The sequence below is a fragment of the Colossoma macropomum genome, unplaced genomic scaffold (assembly GCF_904425465.1).
Source record: "Colossoma macropomum unplaced genomic scaffold, Colossoma_macropomum, whole genome shotgun sequence".
Lineage (NCBI taxonomy): Eukaryota > Metazoa > Chordata > Actinopteri > Characiformes > Serrasalmidae > Colossoma > Colossoma macropomum.
Genome location: NW_023494801.1, coordinates 22,998,033 through 23,011,952, shown reverse-complemented (window position 1 = coordinate 23,011,952; position 13,920 = coordinate 22,998,033). Strand labels below are relative to the sequence as shown.

General features: G+C 40.7%; 1 protein-coding gene across 3 annotated transcripts in view; it reads left to right on the top strand.

Moving 5' to 3' along the window:
• Window positions 1-13,920, top strand: part of LOC118821389 (ubiquitin carboxyl-terminal hydrolase 22-like) — a 49,611-nt gene that overhangs the window by 27,138 nt on the left and 8,553 nt on the right. For 2 of the 3 annotated variants that reach the window (XM_036589973.1, XM_036589974.1), the window contains exons 3-9: window positions 1,114-1,227; window positions 1,327-1,428; window positions 3,688-3,854; window positions 8,572-8,719; window positions 8,977-9,082; window positions 11,346-11,504; window positions 13,188-13,314. In XM_036589973.1, the coding sequence (XP_036445866.1) occupies window positions 1,114-1,227; window positions 1,327-1,428; window positions 3,688-3,854; window positions 8,572-8,719; window positions 8,977-9,082; window positions 11,346-11,504; window positions 13,188-13,314 (923 nt within the window). Of the gene's footprint in view, window positions 1-1,113; window positions 1,228-1,326; window positions 1,429-3,687; window positions 3,855-8,571; window positions 8,720-8,976; window positions 9,083-11,345; window positions 11,505-13,187; window positions 13,348-13,920 lie in introns of those variants that run through there. The other variant, XM_036589975.1, reaches the window with a different exon arrangement.

The window sequence follows — 13,920 nt, the reverse complement described above, 5'->3', positions numbered from 1 at the left end:
GAATAGAGCTGGCAGTGGTAGGGGATCTGGGCGACCAGGTGGCCATAGCGACGGGCCAGTATTTTTAAACACTGCTTTACCAAAAGTCCTTTACACTCATTATCATTATCAGCAACAGAAATAAGAACACCAGGTTCTGATCTATGGGGAGATGGAAGCACTTGGACGAGAGCAATCGATAGCACTCAGCAGAGCAAATTGAAGTACAGTGAGAGGCAGATTAAGAAAATCCTGTGATTTAAGCAGCCAAAGTCAGAATTAGGGCCCAAGTGATATGTAAATTTTCTGCTTGATACTGATTTTACAGGACTAAAAAAATTCGTACTAACCGATACACTTTTATACTTTTTTTAATTTTGCACTCCAATAGTTTTATTTGAGCAATGCTTCACTGACAGATATGACCATCTGTTCTCAGTTTCCACACTTCCTAAACTCAAACACCTGAACCTCACGGTCTTCAATAATATAAATAATGTAGGTGCAGCTACCAAGATTTTTTTGTTTCCACCTGGTTTTGCAGTTTCACTATCTGTTAACTGTTATTCCCATGCTAAAGATTAGGTTTGGATACATTTGAAATGATAGGTTGCGTTTAAATTCATCAGTTCAGCCTATAAAATAACATCGTTAAATAAAGGGGTGCCTTGTTAATGTGCCATGACCTAAAGAATTGGTAGTTTTCTAGGATATTTTGGTCAATACCTGTAAAACTGTAGGTCATCACTAAATCAGTTAAGCCTTGAGCTGACAGGCTGTTTCTGTTTCTGATATATGTAGATGGCCTCTGTTCTGATTGGCTGCCTTGTACTGGGCCTCATTCAAATATGCTGGGCTGAAACAATCCTTGTAACTGGAATTGAACATGGATCAAGACTTTTTAAATATGGATCAGTTGCTTTTTAAATATGGATTATGGATCAAACTTCAGAGTGCTCATCTGGGATGAGATTTTAATGTCCGAGTGTGCATATTACCGGATTATGTGGTAAAGAGGAGCTCGTCTTAGCCCAGCTTTCTAGGATGCTAAATTTATATTCTATATATATGCTCTTGTTATTGTTCTGCCACAAAACAGTCAAGGTCTAATGATCCCTCCTCTCTGGTCCTCAGCTATAGACTTGTTATATGGTGGGATATATTGCTTTGCGTGCCAAGACTACATATACGACAAAGACATGGAGCAGATTGCCAAAGAAGAACAGAGAAAGGCCTGGAAACTGCAAGGTGGGCGTTCTGGGTTGGCACACTTGCAGTAATATTGAAATGTCTGTCTTTTTGTTGTCCTGATTGTTGTCCTGATCGCGTTTTGTTTCTCATTTCTAGGTGTGGGGGAGAAGTTTTCGACTTGGGAGCCCACTAAACGGGAGCTGGAGTTGCTACGGCACAATCCGAAACGCAGGAAAATCACTACAAACTGCACTATAGGTAACTAAGAGCCCACTTTCTCTACATTTGAGTTGAGCATTAATTAGGTTTTAGTAATCTGTTGCTGCACAGTTTGTGGTGTTCATCCTCTAGTCCTTCATCAGTGCTCACAGGATGCTGCCCACAGGATGGTTGGCTGGGTATTTTTGGTTGGTGGATACTCAGGCCAGCAGTGACATTGAGGTGTTTAAAAACTCCAGCTGCTGTGTCTGATCCACTCATACCAGCACAACACACAGTGCAGTGTTGAGAATGATCCACCACACAAATAGTACCTGCTCTGTGGTGGTCCTGTGGGGTCCTGTCCATTGAAGAACAGGGTGAAAAGGGGGTAACAAAGAATGCAGAAAAACAGATGCACTGCAGTCTGTAAATGTAGAACTACAAAGTGCGCCTGTATGGTAAGTGGAGCTGGTAAAATGGACAGAGTGTAGAAACAAGGAGGTGGTTTTAATGTTATGACTGATCAGTGTTTATCACATATCACAACCTGTAGCACTTTAGCTGTCATTAATCCACTGTTTCACTTTCAGACCCATTCAGATTGGTTCACATTTATTCATACTGTTTCAGCAGCTAGTTTGATTATCCTCTCCTGTGGGTCCTGAAGAAATCTGTGGTGATGTAATGCGTTCTGGGAAAAGTGACTGTGAGAAAGTGAGTGACACAAAGTGTGCTTCACAGTGAGTGGAAGCTACAGCCTATGCAGCAACATAACCACTTCCTGTCTATGGGAAAATTTCTGCCTTCTTCCTCTTCCTGTGTCATTGAGACCTTATCTGAGATTGTTTTTGGGGTTTCACTGGTCTAACTGTGTGTGTGTGTGTGCGTGTGTTCCCTGCCTTTGTACAGAAAATGTGGAAAAATAGTGAACAATGTCAGGGTGAAAAATGACAAAAGTCATTGTAAAACTACATGTTTTGCTTGTTTAAAAGACAGAAAATTAGGTTTAGGTTTAGCCTTAGAAAATTCATATTACGTATAGATCTGTACACTATAATGCAAAAAAACATCCTAAGCAAATTTATTAAAATGATTAATCTCACTAGTGTGTTTTTGCCAGTAAAAACTCTATTTAGTGTATAGAACAAACACAAATGAACATAAATCAGGTAAAAAAGGAACAAGAATTTCTTATTTATGAAAAAATAGTTTACAATGTAATTCAGTTAGAAGCACAAAGATTTGGTTCCAGATTTGGTTCTGTTTAAATTCATCACCCACACACAGGATTTACCCTGAAGCACTGATTAGCCAAAGCTGGTACTGGAAGTTAAATGTAATTTATAGTGAGAGGTTTGGAAGTGGTTAAACAAATGGCATACATAAAATGAATACTTATGACATTACTATTTGTTTCAAAAATAAGTTTTGTTAAGTGTCTTAAACTTTTGCATAGTACTGTATGAGTGTTTCTGCTGGTCCTTAAAGTACATTTGAAAGTTTTCATGAAGGTCATAAAATATCTGAAAATGTCTTAATTTTTTCCTAATAGAGGTATTAAAATTTAAAGATGTCCAATCCCAGTGTATGTTAACCGATTAAGTGTCAGCTAAAATAAGTCTGATCTAACTCAGGTCCTTTATTTTTGTTTTTGAGCTTTGTTTACTCCACTGTTGTAGAGGTGTTTCCACTGTTTTAAACAAGCCACTTTTCTTTTAAACACAAGTAAATTGAGAACGCGGTTATTCTAGTCTGTTTTCTGCTGTTCATTGTAAATGACATGCCACCAAAACAAGGTGCAAAATATGCTCCCACCATGTATTTCTGTTGTGAGTTGCTACTGGGTGAAAACGAAACTCACCCAAACGTTTTGCTTTATGGGTCACATCATGTTGCTTTTGCAACTCAATAATGAAGCACTGATCAGATTGGATGGTGGGGTTAGGGGAAGGAATCGAGACATCCCTGATTAAATTCTAAGTTAGATGCATATCGAATAGATAATTTTATATATTAAACTAATTCAGAATAAACAAAACCGCCAACCCAGCTGACAGCAGTCCTGTACTCAGAACCAGACCAATGATGAAGGGCTAAAACAGGGGTGGCAAACTGCGCTTCTGGGGGGCCAGCGTCCAGCACAGTTTGATGATTTTCCTTTGCTTAGCACACTAACTAAACCTGGCAATTAGCTGCGGAGTTGAATCAGGTGTATTTAAATAGGAAAAACACCAAACGGTGCTTGTGTATGACCTCACATACGAAACAAATTGCTTTTAAAAAAACAAAACAAAAAAAACTTTGTGTGTCCTTCAGGTTTACGGGGCTTGATCAACCTGGGCAACACATGCTTCATGAACTGCATCGTCCAGGCGCTCACGCACACACCGCTGCTGCGAGACTTCTTCCTGTCAGACCGACACAAATGCGAAATGCAATCCAACTCCTGTCTGGTGTGTGAGATGTCTCAGCTGTTTCAGGAGGTGAGCTGTGTGAAAGTGTGCGTGTGTGTGCACGTGTGGGTTGGTGGGTATTCAGGTTGTCATGGTGAGTGCTGGTGTCTGGGATTGAAGCGGTAGCTTACTCAGCTCTCCACCAGCTGGGAGCCAGAGACAGGAGGGAGAGAGAGAGCTATGAATTCAGGTCAGTTTGGTTGAACATTCAGAGCACTTGTAAAGAGTTAGAAGTGTTTAGCTGAAGAAATGTAGTTTACCAGCATCTGTGTGCATGCGTGTGTCTCATGTTCAGTGAGAGAGTGTGATTGCTCAACTTTGTCCTCTTTGCACCACACTGCCCCACCACACCCTGTCTGTGTTTTCCTTCTTTTTGACTCCTTGTTTCTCTCTTAAGTGTGTGTGTTGGTGTGTATGTGTGTGTGCAGGGGTGTGAAATCTGGGTCGCTGAGTCTCTGATATTTCATGCTTTACACCATTTTGGAGATGATGTTGAATGAAAGTGAGAGGTGTGTGTGTGTTTTCTCCCCCCTTCCCATTCACCTTTTGAGACTTTCGATTCTCTTTGTTTTGGAGTTAGCTTTGAATCCATCCACTGCTGGAGTGAGTTGTCGTTAAACGGTGTCTGTCACTTCTTTTCTGGCAAATCAGTGGCACAAAGAGCGTGTTCAAGAAACGAAACGTGAATTTAGATGAAAAACATGAATATGTCCCATTTGGAAATGAATAACCGCAAGTAAATGCATTGAATCTCCTGTATCAAGGAAGTCGAAAGAATACAGCATACCTGAACTTGCTTTGTCTGTTTGAGCCAAATAGTCTATGACATCTTAATAGTTAATGTGATTTCAATCTCTGAAAGGCACAAATTGTAAAGTAAACTACATTCCATGTGGGGCTCCGGTGACATTTGAAAAATTTCTAGATGCAGCTGAATTAAAAGCTATGAAGGTTGTCGTCTGGCCAACCCAGTGGACTGTGGACTGAACTGAACTCTTGAAGAAAGTTCTGAGTCAAAGCCATTTAATGCATGTAAAACCATGGTTGTATTTCAGCGACATGCACAGGGTGCGGGACATGGGGGTGCAGTTACATCATGCATCCACATTTCCTACAATAATAAAACGTTTTTAACAATTATTTGAGCGTAATGAAGACCCATGTGTGCTTGTTTTGCATGTAGCCGTGCATAGTTTAACATCGTATTTTCGTTACAGCGAGCTGTTGGCCGCTTTGGGGGCGTGTCGCTAAAATAAACGCAGGTTGAGGTGCAAAGAGCAAAAATCTATGCGGAGTTATAGGCCACTTCTGAGAGTTAAGGTGCATCAGTGGTTTGATGTGCCAGTTATTTGTGTAAATTGGTATCTCTCATCTCATTATAGCCTGTTAAGCCATGTTTTGTTTGATGTAAATTAGCAAAAGAAAAAAAAAATCAAATGGGGAAAAAAGGAGAATTAGAATACTTTATTTTGTTGGTTTCGGGTGGCCCCGATCATCGATTTTGCATGACTTCATTGCTCACGTCACTTATACTATGCCTAAAATTTCACAGCATCCCCAACTTAAAAGATCTTTGATCCAGTCACATGATTTGGGGTAAAAGGCTTGGCTAAAGGCAGAATAATTTCACATTTTTAATTGTAGTCACTGTTTCTGGTCTGAGTAGTGGTTGTTAAAGAAAAGAAAAGTCAGGTGTTTAAAAAAAAAATGAAGGAACAAAACTTCAGAACCAATGTGTCTCATCTTTATTGAGTTTCTTGCACTAGTCAAAACATGGAAACGTACTTCTAGCAGCAATGTGAAGCAGATCAATTTGAATTAACCTCCCAAGAGAATTTAGCTTTAAGGGTGAGGGCGAGAAATGCTTATTATAAAGACACCAAATGTGAAGCATAAATAAAAGAAAATCATAATAATAATATATATTTTTTTTTTAGTTAGATTGCTCAGTTGTTCCAAATACACACACAGACTTAATTTATGTGCTTAGGTCTTTACACATTCAAAACTGTGGAGTACAGAAGCAGATACAAAAAAGTCATACCTTTGTCCCAAACACTATGGAGGGCACTGTGTATGTGCTCTGTGGCCAGTGTTTGTTCTTCACATATGACATGGTACACTTGCGTTGATGACTTTACTAGGTCTGGGTGATGGACTGAAAGCAATGTGTCTACAGCCAGGGAACAGGATCAGAAAAGGATAATAAATAATAGTAAGTAATATGGGCACATAATGTTTTAATCACTTCTATTGTTAAAACTTTGAGTTATAATGGGGCCTTTAAAAGGCTACGTCAGAGTAAATCCCCCAGTCTTTGCTGGGTGTGATTTACTCTCTCAGTTAAAAAAAGTGTCCCAGTGGTTAGTTGAAAGTATATGAGAATGCCGCTGCACAATTTTAACCTTAGCTTTAGCTGGCTGTTGCCTTTGTGTGATACACACACACACACACACGCGCTCACACATACACACACTTTACCCCCCCCCACTCGTTGCTGTTGCTGTCATTGGGGTGTCCTCTCTTGTGAGGTGTTGATGTGATCAGTGGGGGTGCAGATCAGAGCCTCTGATTCTGATCTGAAGTCAGTGAGAGAAGCCTTTGATCACAGCCTTTCTCTTCTCCTCTCATCTCTTGTGGTCTGATCTGGAGTCAGTGAGCACAGTCTTTGATCTCGCTTTTTCTCTGTGTCTTTCTCTCTCTCTCTTCCTCTTTTGCTGCAATTTCCAGTCCTCGGAAACAATATGGGCTGAACTGTGGTCGCCTCCCTCTTTGGAAAACCAAAGAAAAGCGCATGTTCGTTTCTGGCGCGGTCCATGGCCATGCCGACGGTGACATCACCGTGGCAACCCTGTGACAGACAGGCAGTCCAGATGGCCAGCCTCCGTACTCTCTCTCTCACTCTCCTATTTCGCTCGCTCCACACATGTTTAGCGCCCTAAAGAGCTGCAAAGTGTGTGAACACTGACAGGAGCCAGAAAGAAAAAAAAAATAAGTAGCTGTCTGTCTTAACAGGGAAAACTGAGATGGGGACCAGGGAGGGAGAGGTGTAGGAGTTGTGTGTGGAATTTATTGTTGAATGTGGTGTTTCTTTAGTCTGGACTTTCGCCACTGGGGGTTAATGCCCACTCAGTTGTAATTTAGCGTTCTTATTTTATCTTGTGTAATAGTCTGCCTTTTAAACTGTATTCTCAACAATGATGTAGATTTCTGACATTTAAAATAGTTCCTATAGGCCTTGGTACTGTTTTCTGTTAGGCACATTTTCTGCTGACGCCATTGCAGCTTAAATTTTAATAGAGCTGATTGAGACCATACTGTGACTAAACTAATAACATTGTTGCCATAGTAAGCATGTCCATGTTTTTCCCCCTCATAAGAGTTAGTCTATGGTCTATGGTCTATAAAGTGCTATGGTATATAGCACTTTCCTGCAGCCTTGTAATTTAGGTTGTATTGAGTACGTTAACCAAGTTACCTCGATAACAGCCAGTGACGGTTATACCCATATGCCACAAATAAACACAGATAAGATTACATAAATACAGTGCCAAACATGCTAATTACCTCACCTGCTGATTAGTGAGTTGCAGTCTGAGTTTAGTCCAGTTTGTTGTCAAGGCAGATCAGACTGTAACGAGTTACAGCGGAAAAAAAGCGTGGCAAGAAAAGCTGGACTCTTGGGGTTGGCAGTCGGCCATTAGTCTAGCAAGAAGACTAGCCGGCTTTCCTTGCATACCCCCTTAGGCACCCCTCGCTGGGCCAGCTGCTTCAGGCGATGCTACGGTTTCGGGCTACAAGCCGAGAGGTTCCGCGCCTCCTCAGCTAATGCTGATAGCGTGAATGTAATATTTACCAAATTCCAACAGAGTCTACAGTTGTGGATGAGAGGGGGAGGGTGGGCTTAAGACACTGCATGCTGTTGCAGCAGGCAGATATCATACATGTACAAATGCTGTCTATATGGTGTCTATTTTAGAACAATCTCAGATCACAGTGTCGGGTTTCAAACAAAACAGCTTTGGTTCTCTGGAAGAACTGTCATTTCGTATCTCTCGTCTCAGGCAAAACGACCTCAGACAAAAAGGCATCAGGTTAAGCAGTCACAGGTAACATGGCCTCAGACAAAATGGTCTCAGACAGAGTTTGTGTGACGTTCTCGATTCCGTTCCTTCTTATTAATTACAGTTTTGTGGCCAAATGAAAGATATTACACTTTTACAAAACTTTTACTGAACTGTGCTAATATTATATTTTTTTATTCAACAAAGATTAAGCTTCAGCTACCATGGCATCACAAAATTACCAGGAGAAGAAGTTTTGCCCCTCATCTCCCTCACCCCTCCACATCCGAATTACATGCGAACCTCTCCCCTCTCCCCTCTCCCAGCCTGGTATAACTGCTTACTGCAGTTATTTTCCACAGGGTTAACCAGATAAGAAGACTCTGTTACTGACACGGGCCTCTTTGTTATGTTTATTAATGTTTCAATTTTGATATTTGGTTTGGCTGCAAGGAAGATGTAATGATATGATATGAAAACAGACAGTCCTGTTTCAGGACAAGGTGAGTATAATCTTTGTGTTTTTTTTTTTTGTTTGTTTGTTTGTTTTGTTTTTTTTTTGTTTTGTTTTTTGTTTATTTTTTTTGGCAAAGCTATTTAATCCTGCTCCCAGGCCTGCCTCTAGTATAAATGATATCTGATGAGTATCTCTCCTCTCTGTCTGTCTTTTTTTTTTTTCCCAGTTCTACTCGGGTCACCGCTCTCCTCACATCCCCTTCCGGCTGCTGCACCTGGTGTGGACACACGCACGCCACCTGGCAGGCTACGAGCAGCAGGATGCGCATGAGTTCCTTATCGCTGCCCTGGACGTCCTGCACCGGCACTGCAAAGGTGACACACAGACACATGTACAGTATAACACAGCAGCAGCTATCAATTTCATTGTCTTCCCAGGACAAACCATCTTACATAATGATAGCAGAGAGCACAGAGAGCATGCTAATGTTACGCACACAAACATACAAGCACTCAGCACTCTTTCTTCTCTGATCTCAAATTAAAGTGTGTATTAACTCAACAAGGTTAAAGCTCTCTCTCTCTCTCTCTCTCTCTCTCTCTCTCTCTCTCTCTCTCTCTCTCTCTTTCAGGTGATGACAACGGGAAGAAGGCCAACAATCCGAATCACTGTAACTGCATCATTGACCAAATCTTCACTGGCGGACTGCAGTCAGACGTGACTTGCCAAGTCTGCCAGTAAGGCCTGCTCTGTCCGTTTGTTTGTGCACATGCACACGTGTGGTCACTGTCATATCAAAACCTTGTTAAAACCTTGAATTTAATTAATTATTATTTTTTTAATTACACTATTTGAACTTGGCCAAAAATACTAATGACAAAATCGTATTATATTAACATACATAAACAACAAGAATGTTTGTCTCTTCGCCTAAAAACTAGGGGTGGGCAGCATGACCGTATGTATGTCATGTTAAAGGGCACATATCCTACATTTTTTTCAAAGTTTTTCCCCTGAGGTCTGCTTATTCTTTTAACTTGAGAGCTCAGACTATTTCAGAGATATAAGGTTTTGCTATGACAGCAATGATGTACACCGACCGGCCACTTCATTAAGTTCACCTCCTTGTCACTGTCCATTTAACCAGCTCCATTTACCATATAGATGCTCTTTGTAGCTCTACAATTACGGACTGTAGTCCATTTGTTTCTCTGCATACTTTATTATCAGCACTGCTGTGTCTGATCCACTTGTACCAGCGCAACACACACTAACACACCACCACAATGTCAGCGTCACTGCAGTGCTGAGAATGACCCACCACCCAAATAATACCTGCTCTGTGGTGGCCCTGTAGGGTTCCTGACTTTGAAGAACAGGGTAAAAGGGGGCTAAGTATGTAGAAAAACAGATGGACTGCAGTCTGTAATCATAGAACTACAAAGTGCTCCTATATGGTAAGTGGAGCTGATGAAATGGACGATGAGTGTAGATGCAAGGTAGTTGTACTTGATGAAGTTACTGCTCTGGTGTATCCATTTGCTATATTCCTCCATGTACAATCCTTTGTCTGTGAACCATATCATCTTGTTTTTACCCTACAAAAGCCAGTTTCTGTGTCTTTAAGCTCTAGCTGTTTTTGCTTCATGACGCTGGTGTGGAATGTTGTTGGTGTACAGAGGCAGGCAAGCTGTGAAGTTATACATGCTCCCTATAAGACAGAGTAAAGTGAAGTATCTGGCCTTTTTGCCTTTGAGGCTGTTGCCTCTAGCAGCCCCATTAGAAACCCGCCGCTTTGGCCTACCTGCAAAACACCCCCTCTTTCACTTCCACGCACACTCTCTCTCTCTGTCGTACATTTTTGGATCTTACTCATACTCTCTCTCATCTTTTCTTTGTGACTCATTCACTCGCTCTACTGCTTGTGCTGTGTCCTCCAGCACCCCCAGCTGGGTGTTCATTGAAATTGCACCATGACTCATCGCAGATTGTGATTGTCAAGAATAGAGAAAGTGCTTTTATGTTTTGTTTCATGATCAAGAGTGATTTGACATTTTAATAGAATACTGAGATGAAGAAATTTGTTTTTGTTCTAAGCTGTATCAAGCCAAAAAGGCTCCAGATGTCATTTCTGTCTTAAGTGTCAAATGCTTGTGTAGTATCTAGGCTAAATGTGTTGTAGATAAGACTTGTGGAAGTGCATGCATTCATATATGAAAAGATACACGCTAGCAGTTTGCTTATCTCAGAACACAGACACACATCAAGGAGAAGGTTTGGATGTGTTAGCACAGTTCAAACCTCATTGAACAGCACTGATTGTATAACACCTATTAGTGGTGTTAACGATTCATTCATTTTCTCAATGCATCATTTCTAATTCCTCCTGCTGCAGCTGTATGTGAACACTAATAATTTTACACATAGAAGGTAATGAAGTTAGCTAAAAGCGGTGCTGTTCAGTCGCACCAATCAGAGACTTTTTTGCTTTAAGTCCGTTTAACTTTCATCTTAACTCAAGCGAGTGACTGTTTTCGCTGATGCGAGGAGTGAAGCAGGAAACACTGCAAAGAGCCAAACGAAGCTTTGTTTTAAAAAACATGCGGCGCTGTAGACTGTACTAAACTTTAAGTCTAGAACAGAACAACTAAACGGAGTGCTGCGGTGCCCTAAACATCATCCTTTATACACAGAGGAGGCGCTGACTTACTACTATTGCCGTGAGAGATTTTTTTATATATATATATATATATATATATATATATATATATATATATAAAAACAAAGATGCAAAAATGTTCTTATGTTCTAAAATTTTAATGTAAGTTAATGAAACAATTTTAATCAAAGTCATTTTGGACCATGAAACTTTTGACACCATGTAAAAAGCAGTTGGCCTTTTCAAATAATGCAAAAATAAAGGAAAAAACAACAAAAATGGTGATTTGTTTTGACAGCGATGACATGCAGCTCTGAACCCTGCCTTTTTTCTTATTTCAGTGGCGTTTCCACGACGATAGACCCATTCTGGGACATCAGCCTGGACCTGCCTGGCTCGTCCACACCATTCTGGCCCCTGAGCCCAGGGGGTGACAGTGGTGTGGTCAATGGCGAGGGTCACTTGACCGGATCCACCACGCTCACAGACTGCCTGCGCAGGTATGCCCAGATAATCTGTCTTGGCCAGTCTGCCGTGACTGCTGTTCTAAAACAAGGGTTCTTAATCTTGGGGACACCACACTATGCACGTTTTTGTGCTTTGTCTCATCTAGCACACTGGATTCAACTCATTAGCTACCTCCTCAATTGGCTGGTCAGATGAGTAGAGTGGGGAAAACACAAAACAATGTGCAGAGCATTTTCTAGATACTCTGGGGGTTCACAGTGGATGTGGAAGAGAAAAGCATGGTGTAGAGCATGTAGTTTAACCTTTGGGTTGCACTGGATTTGTCCTGAGACGTAGTATCATATACAGCACATAAGATAACAAGCCAAAAGCACAGGAAATGAGCGGTAAGTACAAATGGTATATCTGTATTGATGGTATCAGTCTTGGGCCGCTATCAGCAGAAAATGCTGGATCAGATATTGGACAGTAAGAAAGAATGAATCCGATCCAATCCTGTAACAAATCTAGGTTTAAAATTGCACACATTCACATAAGATAAGCACACATAAGATCCTTGTTTAACAATAGGTAATATCTTATATTTCTCAAGTCATTTGTTTCATACTTGCACCCCATACACTTGTGTTTACATCTCAGAGCATCAACCACTGCTGGAGTTCAGTAAGTTTTACAGTTCTTCAGCTAACAGTTGCAGTGGTTGAGCTGTCAATATCTCAGCTTGATGAGAGCAACAGGTTGCGAAACCACGCTACTGATGCAGCTGACTGACAGAGGCACACCGCAGGTGGAGCTGGTAGCTATGCTAGCAGGCTGCTATGCTAAAGGGTAAACAAAGGCTAAAGGCTACCCTTGCCCCAAAAGACAAACGGTTCCTTCTGTGTGCCTTGCCAATATTCAGCTCTTTATACAGTGTAAAACACGTTATACATTACATAATCTAGTTAATTTGTGGCATACCAATGAAACTAATGCCTTAGGAAAAATTCCAACCGGTATATCACCCACTAGCATTGCCTTCATACAGAAAACCGACAGAATACTTTGTATGAAATAACACTTTGCTGAGAGCGTTTTCTTTCTGCTGTCTGTCATCCCACACTGTTGATGTGCTAAGTTTGGCGGTATGCATGCGTAACTCGGTAGCACGCATGTACATCAGTGATTACTTTGCAGTATCAGTATCCCCACCACTGATACAGATACTGCGTTTAAATGCTAGTATCAGTGCTGGTACTAATACAATCACGGTAACTTGAGTTTAATATAAAATCACTTTAGAAACTGTTAGTATGAAGCTGACATATTGCTGCCATTTGCTAAATGACTTTTAATTAAATGGATGTGTGGTCAGTTTTGGACAAAAACACCACCACCTGTTTTGGATGTTACAGAAATTTGGAAAAAGAAAGTGACCATATGTTGTATTTCCTGTTCAGCTTTTGTGACTTGATTCTCTGTGGACTCCACTTACACAGTGCTCAGGCAGATGTGTCTGTTTCATTAAGATGTTATTAACTATAATAGATTTACAGGACTCAAAGCCAACAGACAAATCCACAAACACGTTCACTGATAGGTGTCCTTCATAAAAAAGTAACTTTTTTTTATGCACATGCAAGCATAATACATTTAATTGAATGCATGACGTAGATGTATCTCTTATGTTTCATTTTTCTTTCTCTCTTCTCTCAATTTCTTGCCGTGTTCTGCAGATTCACTCGGCCTGAGCATCTAGGAAGCAGTGCCAAAATCAAATGTGGTGGTTGCCATAGCTACCAAGAGTCCACTAAACAACTGACAATGAAGAAGCTTCCCATAGTAGCATGTTTTCATCTGAAAGTAAGTTTATAATAATACAGGTCTCTTTTAAAGTGTGAAGCCACATATATCCATTTTGTATGCTTTCCAAAAATGTTTGGAAATTATAATTGTGAGACTGTGTGAAACCATTGGAATTATGTTTTTGGTTGAATGGCTTGTAAACTTTGATGTGATCGTCATCCGTGATATGAGCCATAATAACAAGTAGACATTTATTTTCAATTTAACACACACCTCAAGCTTTCTGTAGCGACATTTCTTTATTGAACAATTTGTTTAAACAATCACGGTTATTGGTGAAAAAAAAATGCAAACTCTGTTTCTGTAACAAGTCCAATATGGCTTTCATAAGAGATTCTAAAGGACCCCAGAAGAGAACACTGGACAAACTGTTCACAAAAAAAGTGTCTGAAGATTTCAGGCTCCATCAGTCCACACTCAGACAGATAGTTTGGAAGAAATTCAGCACCATTGCTCCTAGGCGTGGGCGCCCTGCACAGATCAGGGCTTGCCAAGTCGAAGTGATGAAGAACCCCAGGGTGACAGCTAAGGATCTGTGAGCATCTCTTACACTTGAGAGTCTCCTATAAGAAAAACACTGAACAAGAGTGGTGTTCATAGGAA